Genomic DNA, 19653 nt, shown 5'->3' on the forward strand with positions numbered 1-19653 from the left:
CTCTAATCTGCACTGTTATATGTGTGTGTTTATATATACATAATAAATATACACAGTACACACACATATAATGTGTAAAAATAATATTTTATTTTGAATCGATTAATCGCAACTAATCGTTTTGCAGCTCTAATCAAAACCAAACATTTGTTTTTTTGGCAGTATCTAACGTACGAGCTGTAAAGGCACACTTCTATTCTGGAAAAGGGGGCGGGGAGCAGCAGTTCATTTGCATTTAAAGAGACATGCATAAAAATCACCATGTTTCTACTTCCACTCAAAATAGGCATTTTCAAAATGATGTAAAAAATGATCTGTGGGGCTGAAACTTCACAGAGACATCTGAGACTTATATTACATCTGGTAAAAAAGTGCATAATAGGTAAAACAATGTAAATTTGTGCGATTTGTTGCTTTTTCAATAATGAATCACTACTCTATAATGCTCAGGGAAAAGCGTTTTATAATTTAAGTTTGATTTTAAAAAAAAGTATACCTAAAATACCCTTACTGTTGCCTAGATACTACGGACAAACATTGTGGTTAGCAGTAATCATAAGATTCGTTTATAATAAAAGGCTTGTTCAAATTTTAGTCTGTGATTTTGCATGCGTCTGTTCCTCTGGTGACTCATCGTCAGGATTCCCCTTTGGGTAATAACTGCTCAACGGCTAAAATCAAATTTCCTCCTATTATAAGTGTTTTGTAGGGAAGTCTGGTCGGTCTAAACCTCTCGGTCCTTACATTAAGGATATAAACAGTGACTCAGACACGGAAACACATCCTCCACCCTCGCAGCATAGCTTTACGAGAGCCAAGAGGGGCATTTAAGGTCGTTTCAATACGGAATTCCTTTCAGTGTCTTTAATTTGAAAACATTTTAGTAGTGACTACAAGTTTAGCAATTCAAACTTATTAACAAATTATTGTAAGAATAAAGATTTTTTTTAATTATTTAATAGGAAATACAATTGTGGCCATAACTACAAAATGACATCTGGTGCCAAACTCAACAAATCTGAATTGCTGTTACAAATTCCGGTACATTTTTATTGTATTATTAATTTTTACTTCATAACTATTTGTTTAATATGTCTGACCAGAAAAATAACCATACTTTGTTGAAAATAACAAAAATGTGACCTATTCAGGTTGATCTAAAGTTCTGTATGGCACGTTTTTGTAAAATGACTCATTCAAAACCTTTTGTGCCAAGATAAGCACTTTTTTAAAAATCAAAGGAAAAGAAAACAATTAAGATGCATTCCCACCACCAAAAACAACATGATTGGTCTCATGAGTCACCAAACCACCATGCCAGTGCTTCCACTTCCTTAAGGGAAGATGTGAGTCACCAACCGAAATGGACACCGTCCCAGCCCATAATCCCCCACAGGCCTACTGTGACATCAAAGGCGAACGCTTCGGTTTTTATTTCCCAGAAAAAAGTACGAAATGTGCTCCAGTCTCCACAATGAGACAAAACATTGTGCAGCAATCCAAAGACAATAGAGGTGCTTTGGCTCTCTAACAGGTACAAAACAGTTGTTTTGTCTGGCATTTTTCTTACAAATGGAAATCAAGTTCATGCACAAATTAACATGAGGTCAGGTATGAAAATACAACTTGCTCTGTTCTAAGAGTGTTGTGTTTTGTGGGTGGGCTGAGATTTATATTTGGCACAATGATGAAAAGCGATCTCTATATCACTGTTGTCAGATGATACATTAATCCCTGTCACAAGTCTGCACAGATGTCCGTGTTGTTACAACAGCAGTAACAGCAAGTTGATAGACTGAAAGATGTAGAAACAGTGAAAAGGGAAATTAAAATCTGTGAAGCAAACCAAAGAAAGCATATAAAGAACTAATTACGAAATTTACTAAACCTGTAAGACCTTGATTCATCTTTGAAACACAAATAAAACATAGACAGCAACACAACTGACATGTTCAAGGACCAGAAAGCTTCATAAAATGTTCTTGATAGCTTTCTGGGCCTGGAACGTGGCAGTTGTGTTGCTGTCTGTGCAGGGTTAGAAAGCTCTCAGATTTCATTAAAAATATCTTAATTTGTATTCCAAGATGAACGAAGGTCTTACGGGTTTGGAATGACATGAGGGTGTGTAATTAATTACAGAATTTTCATTTTTGTGTAAACTATCCCTTTAAATGGTTCCCTGACAGTGAATGCAGTGCATTCCAGAACATTCCATCAAAGAAACAAGAAATTAGAATGTGTCTGCTAAAAGCAAGTAGAGCAAAACCAGTGCTACACCAGACCTGGAAGTGAAGGATGATGGTCCATATTAGCCCGAGGGTCAGTTTTGGATTTCCATCCGCGATGTCGTCATTTCTTATGTTTACCAGTTTCACCTGTCAAACAATGAGATCTGTTAACCAGTGAAATCTTATAAGATCAGGATTTTCAATCTGGAGTCTATAGACCCCTATGGGTTTGTAAAGGTACTGCAGAAAGTCGATGGAAAAGAAATATAAAACAAACAAAAATTACATTTCGTCGCCTTAGAATTATAAGGTTTTATCTGCATTCTGAGCACTTTTAACATATTGAGCTTTAAGTTCTTGCGTTCCATAGACTCCTTTAAATAGAACCATTTTTGTTTTCTAAAAAAAAGGCCCAAAATGTACACAGCTTACAAAAGAAACATCACATAATGTAAATAAGTTGTCACCCGAATCAGAATATGTGATAAAACCTTATAATTCTAAGGCAATGATTTTTAAGCATAAAATCATAATCAGTAATGCAATGTTAGCTAATATTTTTAACAAAAAGTTATATAACTAAAAAAGTAGCTTTTTATATTATATATTTATATTCCTGATTAAAAATAGCGAAACCAAAGGTTAAAAATAATTATAATAATGACTTATGAGGTGTTCATTTTACTGTACCTGTCTATGTTTGAGGAAGTCCAGTGCGATCTGTACATTCTGTAGTTTGTGAAACCGCATGCGACCCTTCTCTCTGGGCTGGAAATAAATGCAAAGAAAGATTAACAAAGAGAAAGGTTAAAAAAGAAAGAAACAAATGCGATTATGAGAAGAAAGAGATTACAGATGTACTGAATGAGAAAAATTACATTAAGCAAAAAAACAACAACTAAAGTATGGATGCACCATTGTCTCCTCCATTGTGAAAAAATACACAGAGACCAGAAGGTGAAACTGAACTGCTTAGCACTTTTGAAATGCATAGAAAATGTAAATTTAAATTGGACATTTCTGTTAGCCTCCTACACTGAAAATGTCAAAAAATGGTAATTATGCCAAGTCACAGACCTAAAGCAAACCATAACTAAACTGAATTCATTATTCTTTGATATTTTGCACATTTCATGAAAGAAGCAATGTATTATATTTAAAAAAAAAAAAAAACAGACAGAAACTACACCCTAATATTACACCCTAATATAAAAAAACAGCATTATACCAGATTACGAATGTATTTTTCTGAAAGCGAAGGACCAGAGATACCTGAATGCAAATACACCACTATGTCAAAAATTGAACAAAATGCACCAGCATACAATACGAACATGCACAATAAATAGCCAATCAAAAGCTAAGCTGTCCCATAAGCCAGGCTCTTATTGGCTTGCAGTGCATGATGTCACTTTTTCAATGGATCCCATGTCTGCAAACATGAGAAGACATAAATCAATGAACTAAAATGAATGTTGAATACTAAACTAACATACATTACGTCAGATTCCTGAAAGCCTGTAGTTAAAGGAATCGTTCACTCAAAAATGAAAACCTTCGTTCATCTTCGGAACACAAATTAAGATATTTTTGATGAAATCCGAGTTTCTGACCCACATGCAAGAGCCAGAAAGCTTTATAAAATGACGGTTGAACCACTGATGTCACATGGACTATTTTAACGTCCTAACTACTTTTCTGGGCCTTGAATGTATCAGTTGCGATGCTGTCTTTGCAGGGTCAGAAAGTTCTCGGACTTCATCAAAAACATCTTAATTTGTGTTCTGAAGATGAACGAAGGTCTTACGGGTTTGGCACGGCATAAGGGTGAGTAATTAATAACAGAACTTTTATTTTTGGGTGAACCATACCTTTAATGGTTCCCTAACAGTGATTGCTGTGCATTCCATTCACATTCCATCACAGAAACAAGAAATGCAAACATTTGAAAAACCACCGTGAATTTGAAGCAAGTCTTACATGAATAATAGCATAATCTATTTAAATTTTGAATTGAATATTTTCGTAAACATGGGGGAGGACAGCACTGTGAACAAGCGACATGACAAAGGAAGTGACATCATGCACAACACATTTCCCCTGGCAGTGACACATGCCACACCCCTTTTCTGGGGAGGCGAGCCGGAAATTTTCAGACCCAACTCACCAACCGCGAATTCCTGACAACGTCTCGCTCCCTCGGCTACCACAGCAAGAGCATCGCAAGAGAAGAGGCAAAGGCAAAGGGGTCAAGGTCAGGGCAGAGGTGAGCAAACAGGAAGTTGAAAAAGGAATGGTCAAGGGGGTCAAACCGGTGCAGAGTTGAAACTGAGGCAGAAAATGTCAGATTGTTAATGTGTTAAAGGAGTGAGACGCAATGCAAAAGAGACACAGTCACAGTAGAAGTGCTCATAAGGACGGGGAGATGTGAGGAGACATTCGTTCCTACCAACACGTTTCTGTATGTGTGGTTATGTCCACTGCTCATACAGATCTGAATGCCACATGTCAACCACTGACGCATGCAAAACAAATCTGAGGGACGTGACTTTTAGGGTGTTAAATTATAGAACTATCCAATCAGATGCAGATTTCACAGGGAACTTTACTCAAACTTAAACTACAAGGTGTATAAAGCAAAAGAGGACACAGGAAGAGGAGGGGCTTATGTTAAGGCAGCAGATCCAGGTAGTGAGAGTTAGCCTTGCAAAAGCAGAATTTCAGATTGATGTTTGGAACTAGATTTTAAGTAGGGTTGTGGATGGAAAATCTGATCCCAAATCTGAAAGAACTTACCAGTGTCTCTCCAGACAGCACCTCCAGCAGAGAGATGAGGTTGTGTCCATCTCGGAGGTCCTCGTACAGGTCTGTGATGTGTCGCTGGGCCTGAATAAAACAGGAAATCATCATTACAAAAATAAGAAAATTGTGGAAAGTTGAAGACTACATGTTCAAGACTATACTGTGCTACTTAATACCACAGTTCTAATTGAATATAATGGATTGATTGTGGCAAATATTTTTGCATAACGATCGCAAAAGTGTGTAATTGACTGTTTTTGAAGGCAACGACTAGTTTTATGTCTTTTACATTACATGGACATGGCTTATCATTATTTTATTTTACATTAAGGTAAATAATACAAAATACACTACCATTTAAAAGTTCAGTAAGAGTTTCTGTCTTTTTGAAAAATATTTTTTCATTCACAAATCAAACTGATAAAAAATGACAGTCATAAGGGTCAATTTTTTTTTAATTGAGATTTAAACACTGAGATTTAAAAAAGCTAAATAAATAAGCTTTCCATTGATGTATGGTTTGTTAGGATAGGATAATTCTTGTCTGAGATACAACTATTGAAAATCTGGAATTTGAGGGTGCAAAAAAATCTAAATATTGAGAAGTTGTCCAAATAAAGTTCTTGCATATGCATATTACTAATCAAAATTAAGTTTTGATATATTTATGGTAGGAAATTTACAAAATATCTTTATGGAACATAGAAACAAACGAACACCTCTTCAGTTAATATCCTAATGATCTTTGGCATAAAATAAAAATCAATAATTCTGACCCATACAATGTATCGTTGGCTATTGCTACAAATATACCCATGCTACTTATGACTGGTTTTGTGGTCCAGGATCACATTTTTTATGTTAGAAAATATTTTTATTTCAAATAAAAGCTATTCATATGAAAAAATATTGGTTTCCACAAACTGTTCTTAACATTAATAATAATAATAATAATAATAATAATAATAATAAATGTTTCTTGACCAAATCAGCATATTATAATGATTTTTGAAGGATGATGTGACATTGCAGACCGGAGTAATGGTTGCTAAATTAGATTTGCCATCATAGGAATAAATACAATTTTAAAATATCTGAAAACTAAAAACATTTATTTTAAATGGTAATAATATATCACAATATTACAGTTTCTTGCTGTATTTTTGATCAATTAAATGCAGCCTTTAACTGCAAACTTGTTTCAAAAACATTAAACATTTGAATGGTAGTATATTTAAAATTATTTTCTGTCCAGATTTAATTTACTTTTTTTTTTTTTACTTTTTTTATCTGACTTAGATCTAATTTCTTCACTGGAGTTCAGATATTTACAGGTCTTAATGACTAAACCAGAGATTCTGTTCTGAAACCCTAAATATGTGTTTTGTAAGCATTAAAACTACAAACAGAACATACAAAACCACAAATATTATGATGCTGGGGAAAATATGGGCAATGGTCATTTGAACTGACTTTTCTCACAAAAAACTGTTCACACTGAGAGCTTTCAATATATGGCTCAGTTTACAATGCGGGAACTAACATCATAGATCTATTATAAATCACCTTGGGATATTAAGTATCACAAAAGTCTCACAAAAGTGAAGTTAGTTGGTTCTATGCAATGAAAACCATACATTGATTCGTAGGCCACTGTATTTAATGATATTCTTTTTACTGCTGACAAAGGAAAATATCTGGAGGCTGAAGCAGTAAACACAGAAACACTAAAGGAGACAGAAAACATGTGTTAACACATCTTAACTGCATTTCATGCAAGGAAGGCAGGAGAGGGTGTATGTTAGCTCTAGGTTCAGATGTAGGAAGCTACGGTGCATGTGAAACCCATGCAGGTAATAAGAGAAGTCACTCTGCAAAGGTGTGATCACAGACACCACCTACCTCTGCCTTCCAGTGCTGACAGAGAAAGATGGAAGAAAGGATGGAACATGGAGAGATAAAAAAGAGAAAGGTTGAAACAGATGGGAAATATAATGAGAGAGACACAGAGAGATATAACAGTGAAATGAACACAGATGACACACACAGTGTTTGAATGATGGTGTGAATATATCATTTAAATATTTCATTCATTGCATCAAATCTTTGAATAGACCTGTACATGGATAAACAAGTCTGCTCATGACAGAAACTGTCATAATTATTTGTATAGCTTTAACATTCAAACGTGAAGCAACAAATCAAATATGACAGAGCACACATATGTGGCATTGCATCAATATTAAATTGTCTTTTGTATTTATTCAAAGCTATTATTTAAGTCTAAAATAGCAATGAAAATTTACTAAGACATCTGCTGAAACCATCATTTTGGCAACTTGTTCTTAATAAATCTTTTTTAATCTCACTGCCCAGTTTGACATGAGAGACAGAAAGGCTTTGTAGGCGTCCAGGTTTCCATCCCAAATGCCTGCATCCAGATGAAAATGATTTCCTTACAGCACACGAACAACCCACAGCAAAGCCTCTAAGTCACTGGATCTGAACTGCAGACCACTGAATAAACCCAACGCCTCCTTGGAGGAAGGTAAATCAGTCCAAAAAAACACAATCCAAAAACTAACACAGCTTTAAAGGAAAAGCTGTTTAATTAAAAAAAAAATACTTAATGATAAATAACTACATGTGGTAATGTCATATTTATTTATTTTTAGATTTACTTTAATAATAAATTTAAAAAATAAATATTAGAAAGAATTAAAAAATTCATTTCTACACATTCAGTTTATGCAAGAGTTAGATATTTTCCACTACATTCGTGTTAAATTACATATACTTGAACCATTTTGAAATAAAAGTTTATATATATATAGCATTTAAAATATTTGACTTTTTTCACAGCTTTGCCTTCAATATTTATTTATTAATTTATTTAAAATATTTTCACATATTTTACACATTTGCCTTCAGTTCAGTGGTCCTGCAGTTCGGATGAATGAATTTATCATTTGAAAATGCTGTTTGAAATGGTTTAAGACAGAGTTTAGCATTTGTAAACAGTAAACTGCACCACTTTTGTTTTCTCTCGTTTTCTCTTTTTGTTTTAGGGTTAAAACTGTTTTCATTTTCAGATTCTTTTGCATCCTTATATTGTATATTTTGGGATTTTGAAACGCATTTTGAAACACTTTCTTTTCAAACTGGTGCAACTGTTGGTAAAAGGGGCGCCTGTGGGCCAGACTGTTGGACGAAATCCAAGCGGTACTGAGAAAACAATCAGTTTCTTTGGGGATATAAAACGAGACCAGATGTTGATGACTCATCCTCACATTCTCATAAATAAATAAACAGAACCTTTCAGCAGTGCTGTGTACTAGGTGTGTACAGGATGATTATTCAGCAGTAGCAGTTACACACACGTGCCATATGCTTTCACATACAGGTTAGACAAACACTGTACTGTATATCCCTCAATACTAATGTCTGTTCTTCCCATTCTTTTTTACAAACTCCTGTCATTTTCACATTTTGCTTAAAGTGTCATACACTGTCATTTTCCATGTAATGACAGACAAATAACTATGTTCCCTGTGTAGTTTTAGTATGTGCTAAGAGTTTCCAATCAAGCAGCTGTCAACACAGTCATTTGTAGTTACTGCACCAGTCAGCTTCAAAACAAGTCCTTGAGATAATGGATTGATAAAGTGGCCACTGGTGAAGGGCAAAACTGAGATACTTGATTCGCTGTGACCGTGTGATCACAGGCACCTAGAACAACTGTATTGAACTGACTGAATTGACTACAACTTCCTATCTGTGTGAATGGTAATACCTTCATCAGATGCTTGTTCACCCATTTTGTGAAAGTCTTTTTCTGTACTCGATCCCGTTCATCTGTAAAACACAGAAAGACATGATTTTTAATTTAATGGAGTCAAATCTGAGAGGCACAATGGAAACCAGTGAAGGTTATACAACATAGTAAAGGAAACTTCTGAACTGACATATGTTATCTTTATAGATAATAGTGCTCTGTGTGGTTTTTATTGCACGCTTTATGTGGTTCCACATAGTGAATATTTTAGAGAAGCAAAGGCTTAGAGGAATTAGCATCATATTTGCATGTGATCTTTTTTTAAGAAACGCTTTTATACTTTTAATTAGCAAGAATGCTTTAAATAGACTTTCATGCTGTTACAAAAAAATCTATTCCTGACAAATGCTGTTTTTATTTGACTTTTTATCAATATTTTTTGCTTTTATTTGGTTCATCCTATATACTATAAATAATGTAGATATACATTTAGCATATAACCATACATTCAGATAAAGAAAAAAGAAAACACCAGGCAATTATAGTTAGATGTTCAAATAAAGAAATAAAGAAAGAAAAAGAAAAAATATAGTAAATAAAAAAATTAAACAATGGTTTCAACAAATATCTGAATATTTTAAACTGCTTTTAACACTGATAATAAAACATGTTTCTTGAGCAGCAAATCAGCTTTTCAGAATGATTTCTGGCACTGAAGACTGAAGTAATGGCCTCTGAAAATTCAGTTTTGCATCACAGAAATAAATTACATTTTAAAATATATGAATATAAAAAGCAGCTATTTAAAATGTTAATAATATTTCTGATATTACTAAACAAATAAATGCAGCATTGGTGAGCATAAGAGACTTTGAAAAGCATAAAAAATGTTCCAACTCCAAGCTTTGGAGTTGAAATTCATTTTCTCAATGGTATTTATCATGACCCAAACTGTGCACAGTGATTGGGTGGGCCCATGTTATGAACATGCTGTGCATATCTTAGCGACACCACAGTGAAAATTAGCGGTCTATATCTGCTCATCTGCGCACTTAGAAAACATTCCACTGGTTAAAATAAACTGACTGGATGTTTTTTTGCTCTTTTAACTGTAGTTAACTGACTAAAGTTTTCAGTTCTTAGTTCATGCATCTATTTTCTTAACCTGAGTTCAGATATTTGCAGGTTTTACTGACTAAACCAAAGATTCCCTACTGACAAAAAAAGAAAGATGATCTTGAATCAACATGCTTCCGAATAAAAACCATGACTGGTGCTTTTACTGGAACAGTTCTACTGTTGCATCTGCTTCTCAATTTGTTTAGAACCTTTCAAATGTTTCACATTTACCTTCATCTAGAATTACCATCATCAATGTCATCAAACATTTATGTGGAAACTTGCTCCAAGGCATGCAAAAGGAGTGAAATGTTCCAGAAGTACCACCACTTGAATCTAGTGGGTTTCACAATGAGTTTGTGGCTAATATAAGAGACTGATTCAAGAACTTCAGCATAAATGCCACTTTGAGGTCCAACTCTGACTTTCTAATGGCACACTTGAGCAGGAGAACAAGAGTAGAGCTGGAGAAGAACACAAGAAGCACATCAGCTTCCAGTCACAAGACGAACTACTAAAGCTGATGACCAGCAACCATGACTTCAATTCATCCTCAACAACAACAAATCTCAAACTTGTGATACGGCTTCCAAAGTTCCGTTTTCATCGCTATTTCATCAAAGCACTGAGATATGGCAGTGCACGACAACCAGCCGTAACAAAACAACTGCAGGGAACTGGATGCGTGTTGTTGTTCTGTCATTCGGTTGTCATGGCCACCACACAGGTTGGCATCTCCACATCACTTCCTGTTTCTGAAACCTCGTGCTGTCACGAAAACCAATTCCTGTCAAAGCGCAGTGACTCATTGTATGAGGTTCTTTATGAAACGATTTATATTTATCTAGTCAGCTTAAAACTGAGTAATCATAGCTACTGTGGCTCTAAAATGAATAAAATGCATAAACATGCTTGTTATCATTTTGATAACACAAATTCAGAAGCATGTGGAGACATGAAACGACAAGAGGGGCGTCTGTTGGTCTCTTTAAGTCAAAGTAACGATTTCTATCAGAAAGCTGTTCTCAGAACAGCTCTAAGACTACCTAAATGGTTACAGAGGTCAAAGGGCGGATAAAAGGGGCACTTAAAATTCCAAGCAAAACAGCAACAGACCTGCAGAGCCTTCTAATGAGAAGGTAACGCCTATCAGTATATCTCGAGCCACCATAAAAGCCAAGTTAATGTTCCATGCCACAGAAGCGAAGCTTTGACAAGGAGAAACACAAGATCAGAGAAGATGCATTCCACTGCACAGCAGCTCAAATTTGACACTCGTAAAACTGAACGGATAGCTTGAGGGAACAGAGTTTTAGCGTATGAAGTAATGTGTCAGTGTAAATTATAGTAAAAAAAAAAATCTAGAACATTTACAATGTTTGAGCTGTGCTGTACCCAAACCATGACCTCTTTTCCAACATGCCATGCATGTGTACACAGGACCACAACTCAGATTTGGGACCCGCCTTTGCAATGGCCCCTCCCTTTAGAGCCCCAAAACTTCTGTTTGACTAGTTATTATTGGTTGGAAAGATTACAAATAGATTTCACCTGTCCAGAGAGGACCAATTATGATGTAGAATGATAGCACAAGTGCACTGCACAACTGAACAAAAAAAGCCTCAACTATGTGTTAAAATAAAAACGACATTAAGAATGCATTTTAAAGAAAGAACTTTTCAACCAAAAACTGTAGAAAATTTCAACAGGATGTCAAAAATAGACTTGTGTCTAATATCTTCTTTTAAGTATTTGAACTAATTTCTGCTGTACCTTTTCTTTCATCCATGGCTTTCAGCATCCCCTGGTAATGATGACTTTCATCTGTGAAGACAACGTCGCTGCCGACACTGTCAGTGGAGTAAGTTCTGTAACCTTGATATGCAGCCATTTCTGTACTTCTGTTCTTGCTGCAAAACCACAGTTTCTACCGATCGGTTTAAACCACCTCAACTGTTTCTTTTCACCCGGTCTGCTGTTTCAGAAAGCAAAAGAGAAGATCCATGCAGGCGAGTGGGTGTGTTCCAAGCCAGCTCTTTTCGCCCTCCCTTTTCTTCCCCTCCAGTTCCGTTCCCCTCTCTACCTCTTCCTTCTTTTTTCACACTTCTTGCTAAATACCTGTCTTCAGGCTATAAATTCAAAGGCAGCGCTCTTTTTAAAGGGGGGTTTCTAATTTTGTGGTTGAAAAAGCGGGAAAACGCACAAAAAGAAACACTGTGGCAGACCACATGTTTGGCGGCAAACAACACTAAAGAATGAAAACTAAAAGAGCAAATCTCATATCATTTATTGTTCTTTTTAAAATATTGATATCACTTCTGCACAAAAGCCACACATTTCTTGCATACTTTGAAAATGGTTAACAGTTACCACAACTCACATCTGCAAATACCCTACAACAAGGGAAGCAGAAGCCCTTGGAATGTGACCACTGAAAATAAGTCTGAACACGGCACAAACCACACGACACGTGTCCTAAGTAATTCGTCTGTCGACACTGAAACTGAAAAGCCACCACTAAGTGACAAAATCGCAGTTAGTCAGAGCATATTTGATGTTAAATATACAGAATTTTGAACCAATCACATTGCATTATAGGCACTTCAAGATGCAGCCAATCAGAACATATTTGACGTTAAATATACTGAATTTTAAACCAATCACATTGCATTATGGGCGGAGCTACTCTGAGTGACTCTTAGGAATAGAACCCTACCAATTACATGAACTTCACATGAAATGAGCAAGCTGGTTTACTGTACAGACTGATTTGGAAGCATGCAACGGAAATGAGTCTCCATAGCACCAGAGAAAAAAACTCAAGACGAGGGTCTATTTCCATCTGGGTATTCCATCTGTTTGGGGTGGGAGGAGGGCTTTGGTGTTCCACCAACCGGGAAATCCCACTCATGAGGGAAAATGTGACTAATTTCGGGAGTCACACAGAAAGACTTTTGTAGTTTCACGTAGGAGGTTCGGATTTTCAGCGTCAGGAGTTGCTGCTGTTCTTTGATTGATGTAGATAGACAAAACAAAGACATTATTTCATCAAGTTCTGCCAAAGTCACCCTAGACAGACAAAAAATGCAGCAGAGCACAAGAGAACCCCTGTGCATGTGTGGTTGCAGTAAACGCATCTCCTAGAGGCAGCATTTGAAACGAGCGTGCAAGAATACAAACAGATGATGCAGAGATTCAAAGAGTCTCTCTGTCTCTCTTGCTCCAAACAACAGACCCTTTTTATCAGTGGCATAAATGACAAGCGAGATGTGAATAACTAGTCTCTTTGAAGTGTGTGCGTGTGAATGCTGGAGACCACTGGAAGGAATGAGAGAGGTTATAGTATTCCTGAGTGCACAGGTGTGACTGGAGATCCCTAACCTCAGAGACAATCCATCTAGTCTATCTTGGAAAGGATGGCAGGCGGATCGCAGGTAGGAATGGAGGATTCTTTGCATTGCAGCTCGGGGCTGTGGCCTGTTGGGGCTTGAGCTGGAAGACATGCTGCTGTCACACATCTGCCTTGAAGCAATGCTGACTGGAGACAGCGCTAGCAAGAGCCACCAGCAGTGTTTTTTTCTGATTACAGCTACGCAATGAAAATCAGATGAGATAAAATACGAAATGCAAAATAACGCAAAGACTATAAATGACAGATCTGGATTCAAATCTGCCAGATCTTTTAATGAATCATTCACAAACTTCCAAGTTATCTGTCTGAATCAGTCTGACAAACACTTCTAAAAATAAAGGTTCTTTATTGGCATCAATGGTGAAGAACCTCCATGGAATGCAGAAAAGGTTCTTTAGAGTAAAAAAAAAAGTTGTTTAGAATTTTAAAATGTTCTTTAAAATGGTTCTTTTGGGAACTGTTCACTGAAAGGTTCTTTGGGGAACCAAAAATGTTTCTCTGGCATCACAGCAAAAACACCCTTTGGAACCTTAATTTTTCTGTCAGAGGCTTTTATTAAATTGACATCTGACTCACTGAACTGAAACTCAAGTTGTCATTATTTTTCAATGTGTTCTACTTGAAATAAACAGAAAAATTATGACTGTATATTTAATTACTGTATTTGCACTTTTTCAATTGGACAAAACTGAATAAATAACTAAATCTTCATGATGGCCTTGATACAACAGATAACTAGTAAACATTTAGGAAACCTTTATACATATACAGTAATACAACCTAATCATGTAACACGAATATCTATTAATTCAGCCCATAATTAGGTTACTTAAGATGTGAACTACTTTAAAGGGAACATCGGATGCCCATTTTCTACGAGTTGGTATGACTCTTTAGGATCTTCAAGCAAAATATGGTTAAAATTCCTTAATGGTGGTGTAAAACAACACCCTTTTTACCTAGTCAAAAACAGCTCTGTTCACAGCGAGCCATTTCGGTACATGTCTCTTTAAATGATAATGAGCTACTGCTTACCCCGCCCCTTTCTTTTGTTTTTTTGTGTATTCGTTGGCGCGTTATCATTAAAAACAAAACAAATTCACTGCGTCCTCAGTGGCTCTCATGTCAAGAGACTCTTATGTTCACTTTTACATCCAACTACAAAACACCTGCATTGTTTACGAGACACTGCTGTTGCTACAGCTGTTCGAGCGCAGAGAAAATGGCAGACAGCGTACAACTAACTGAGGGTGGAAAAATGTTAACATGGGACAGTCCGTCAATGGGCGTGGGCGGGGCCTGAGCAGTATGACGTCATTAATACGACTTGATAACTGAGACTGTTAAGTTTTTTGAGGATTAAAAAAAGAATTGAATGGATTTTTATTATTGTAGGGTGGTTGTGTTTATAGGGAAACACTATGTAAAAGTGAATTTTGCATCCGATGTCCCCTTTAAGGAAAAATCTAAGTTCTCTGAGATGTTTAACAAAGCTTTTTAGTCAGACTTTAGTCAAACAACTTGGTTGACCTTTTAGTCTAGTACTACTTTTTAATAAAAGTATTTTAGAGCCATTGAAAGGAATTTGTCATCGGGTTAATTCCTTAGTCCTTATGCAAGTTTGATAATACTCTGAGTAAGAAAGTAAGAACATGTATGTACAGGTATCAAATGTTTTTGACTTAAGGCATCACAAGTTAAGTACTATTTAAGAGCATCAAAACAAAACACACAGACCAGATTTAATCCCTCATACAAACACACTGATCACACATGACAAATCCTTCAGCTTACGTGTGTGATGTGAAAATGTAAAGAGAAAAAGAGCACAGAGTGTAAAATTTTGACAGTTTTACAAACGGTGCCAGATAATGCAGACATTGGAATTTGACTTTCTCTGAAGTGTCCTTAGGGCAGACGTGTGGTAAATGTTCTTGAATATTTGATCACAGCTTAGTTTTATTGTGTGCAATCAGATTTGTAAAATGTAAGTTTTATAAAATAAAAATAATATTAATTTGCCATGAACATATTATGCACCAAATGAAATCCTGATTTACAGCTAAATGTTTTTAAATATAATTACTAATTACATTGATAAGTCCATAAAAAGTTTTTGTGCATCATGTTGTCTTTCTATCCATCTTATTTTTTTTTTTTACTGTAAGAGCGGGCGTGGCCATTTGTGAATTTTATGAGTCTGACTTCTGGTCTTATTTGCATCCAGCTCTTTTTAGCTGTACAAAACAGCTTGTTTTGCTGCTTGGTCTGTCTTACCATATTCTTGAAATGTATTATCTAAATAATGAACACACTGGTTTGTAGTGCAAACAGTTTTACGTTTATTGCACGTTGTTATTCTTCTCATTATTTTCCTACAGCGGCTAATGAACTGGAAGTCTCGCCCATATGCCTACTTCCGCACTGAAGAATAAGGTGGACAAAGTTGTTAAACAAAAATCTTTCTCTAAAAAAACTCATAACATGTCAAAAGCCATTTGTTTAGCTGAAAAAGCATGCAGAGATGTGATGTGACTGATGGGGCAACGGGAGCTCTGAAATCTTCTGCAGCCCCACACATTCCTGCACTGCACGCACCTACTATGAACATACATTCAGGCTGTAATTCATCCTACACCAGTCACATAACGCCGCTGCTCCTTACAATGACTTACAATGGCTCTTAAGACAGGTTCACACCAACGACCACTCCTCCAACAGCCAGTCAGACTTGTAGGAACTTGCACTAGTTTATTCTTAAACAAGGCCAAAACACTAGCATACTCACTTTCATTCAAACTTACATGCAAGGCCCTGATTTATGATGTAGAAATAGTCTGGAAAACTATAAAAACTATATTTAGGTTTTAGATGGAAACAGTTTCTAAAATTTCAAACAATTTTATTGGACAGACTTTAAAGCATGCGGGGAAAAAATAAAACTGAGAGCAAAATAGCATTGCTTTGGTTGCTGGAACAGCATGAAAAGAATTACTTTAGGAAAGAGGTTTGTAAAGCCTAACTAAATGTCTCCCTCTTGTGGTCACCAATCCAGTTGGATAGAGCAGACAAACCACTTTATCACTTAATTAAGGATAAGGATCATCATTCATAAATCATTTTTTGGACATATATCTTGTAGACTGATGACTACACAGCTGGCAGCCATGTCTAAACATTTTCAGGCAGTCACTTAGTTTCTGTGGAAAATGAAAGCTGACTGGTTACTGAGGCAACAGACCCAAACATACAGAAGCTGTGAGTAAGGAACAACCCGCCAATGTTTTTAGAGTCATTGCGGTTTTGGTCCAGTGAGGCGCACTTTTCCAAAGGGAGGACATGCTGAGATGCAGTTTTTCCTCTAACAATACACACATATGTTTATAGTTAGAGAAACAGCTCTATATATGTGTGTGTGTTTCATATAAAGACATACACAAGTTGTATATACATACACAAGAGTCAACTTAAAATAATTTGTTACCTGGCTGCCTTAAAATTTTAGGTTCAGTCAACTCACAAAGTTTATTCAACTTGAAATGTTAAATTACAAAGTGACAACTTAGATATATGAGTTGATTCAACTTAAAAATTTAAGGCAGCTGGGTTACTTACCATCTGTTAAGTTTAACAAACACAAATATCTAAGTTGCTACTTAGTACAACTTAACATTCCAAGTTGACAAAACTTATTTGAGTTGACTGAACTTATCATTTTAAGGCAGCAGGGTAACAAATTATTTTAAGCTAACTTAACAAATTGTGTTCTTTTTTTTACATTTCATGCATAAAATATCAGATAAGTTCTGTTAAATAATTCAGAAACTATTTCATCAAATAACAATTATATATGAACTAAGGCTGTCAAGCGATTAATCGCAAATAACCGCATGTAATATATATTACCTAATATATGTGTGTGTACTGTGTATTTTTATTATGCATATATAAATACACACAGATGCATGTAAGAAAATATTTATTTGTTTTTAATTACATACGTTTGTGTGTATTTATATATACAAAATTAATATATACAGTACATTTACATATTTTATATAAATATGCGATTAATTATTTGACATCCCTAAATTAAAGTATACCTACAATATCCTTTTTCCAACTGACAAAAGGTGACAAATTCACTTGAAATTCAACCTTATATATGGATAGATAATAAATGAAAATTTACTTTTTAGTACTAAAGTTTTCATTTAAAATACTTTATTTTAAGTATTATGTTAAAGTACACATTTTATGTTTGTTTACTTGGTGTTTTCCTCCGCTCTGAATGGGTTTCTCTCACTAGTGTGCTAAAAGTGAAAAATTGAGAAAAAACTTACATTGTTTGCATATGTAACACTATTGTTCGTGTAATGCCGCTGTAATATTCCATGTTTATGCTGAGATGCAATAATAACTTGAATAATAATAATTACACAACGAATTGATAGAAGGAAAAGTTCAAATTATGTAAATGTTTTCAACTTCTGTCCACTCCTGTCATTATGTAAACATTGTATCAACTACCCTGAAACTTTAAGAACGCACAGGACCCGACGTGAGAATGTTTATACCATTGGCACAAAACTGGTTAACTCCACAACACCCCTCTCCCTCCCCCTTTAACTAAATAAAGCGCGCGCACCCGCATCCGCGTCCACACACACAGTTATCGCCCCCCTCAATCGAACTCCTCCTATTCGCCTGAATCACAAGGCAAAAATCGGTCCCTCCGTTCATCAGCACCTACCTGCGCAACACATCCGGCTGTATAAATGCGGTCCGACTTCACCGCAGCTCATCTCGTGAATGTAGTTCCCGCGTCCGTAAATCACATCCAGGCTGAATATAGCGAGACACGGCGCAGCTGCCGCGGACATGTCACCCGCGCCAGCCATGATGTTCACAGAGGAAAAACTGTTGCGCTCTCCCTCTGTGGTTTAGTTTAGTTCCCCAAACTCTGTATCAGCCTCACACGTTTGGATTCATTTGTTTTGGGACTGAAAAACGAAGGGGCGTCTCACTGGGAAAGCAGTGAAAGCTTTACCTCAATAACTAGCCCAACCCATCGCACTGTTTGAAGCTGCGCGCACTCTGCTGCTTGAGCTCCGGGACAAACTCTTCTCCCGGACTGCCATTGAAATGTGATTCCTCCCATATGAGCTATTCGCCGCTGTTACTGATTAAGACTATGTTTTTCCCCCCTTTTTTTTCTTGTATAACATTTTGAATTTATGCGTTTTCTCTCAGATATTGCTTAACGCATCCAAACTATGTCAAAGCAGAAAAAGATATACAAATAGTTCGGAGGTTAAACTCCTATAAAGATGATCACAAAATCGATTGTTTATAAATATAGGACGTCGAATACTACTAAGTTGCCTTTCATCTATCTTCAAAGAACGTTTCAGTAACCACAAATGTTAGCTGAGGTAAACTTTGCCAACTTTCGTTTTGCCAGAAGCGGTAACTATAGCAACAGTACGCCTCTGGCGCGATTTTTGTTCAGTGTCAGACTGGAAAGCCAGTTTGACACTTATATATTCACAAACTTTATAGTGTTTTAAATTAGTTGACGGTTAGATACAGTTAAGATATATCCACCCTTTTCTACCCGTTAAAGAGGGCGTGGCCATATGTACATTTCATGGGTGTGGCTTCTGGTCTCATCCGTGTCCAGCTATTTTTAGCTGTACAAAACAGCTTGTTTTGCTGCTTAATATTTCAGATTGGTGGGTCTCACCATATTATTTTAATGTATTAACTTAATTATAAGTACAAACAGTTTTACAGTCTACTACATGTTGTTTAACTTGTTATTAACTTATTATAGCGGATAATGAACCGGAAGTCTTACCTATAGGCTTACTTCCGCGTTGAGGAAAAAGGTGGATAGGTGTATTCACCTTATTCTTTAATGCAGAAGTAAACCACGTAATACTGTTTTTACTACAAACCCGTGTGCTCATAATTAAGATAATACGTTAAAAAGTGGTAAGACTCACCAATTTGCAATATCAAGTAGCAAAATTTGCTGTTTTGTACAGCTAAAAATAGCTGGACGCGGATGAGACCAGAAGCCAGACTCATAAAATTTACAAATGGCCGTGCCCGTTCTTACAGGAAGAAAAATGTGGATAGGTATAGATAAAGGTGACAGTTCTAGGGGCCCCCGCATACCATAGCTACGATCCTTGAGGCAGTAAAAGACAATTTTACTAGCGTGAAAAGAACCTCACAGCTCCCATAAATACTTATGGAAAGACCCCCCCTGAACGTCATTGTGAAATTCCAATACTAGTGATATATTGTTG

The 19653-nt window shown here is 36.1% G+C and overlaps 1 protein-coding gene across 1 annotated transcript in view; it reads right to left on the reverse strand.

Annotated features, from left to right (window-relative positions):
• Positions 1-19653, reverse strand: part of pleca (plectin a) — a 117077-nt gene that overhangs the window by 27982 nt on the left and 69442 nt on the right. The window contains 4 exon segments of the mRNA XM_051137190.1: positions 2283-2375; positions 2919-2996; positions 5025-5114; positions 8824-8885. Of these exon segments, the coding sequence (XP_050993147.1) occupies positions 2283-2375; positions 2919-2996; positions 5025-5114; positions 8824-8885 (323 nt within the window).

This window comes from Labeo rohita, chromosome 19, assembly GCF_022985175.1.
Source record: "Labeo rohita strain BAU-BD-2019 chromosome 19, IGBB_LRoh.1.0, whole genome shotgun sequence".
Taxonomy (NCBI): Eukaryota; Metazoa; Chordata; class Actinopteri; order Cypriniformes; family Cyprinidae; genus Labeo; species Labeo rohita.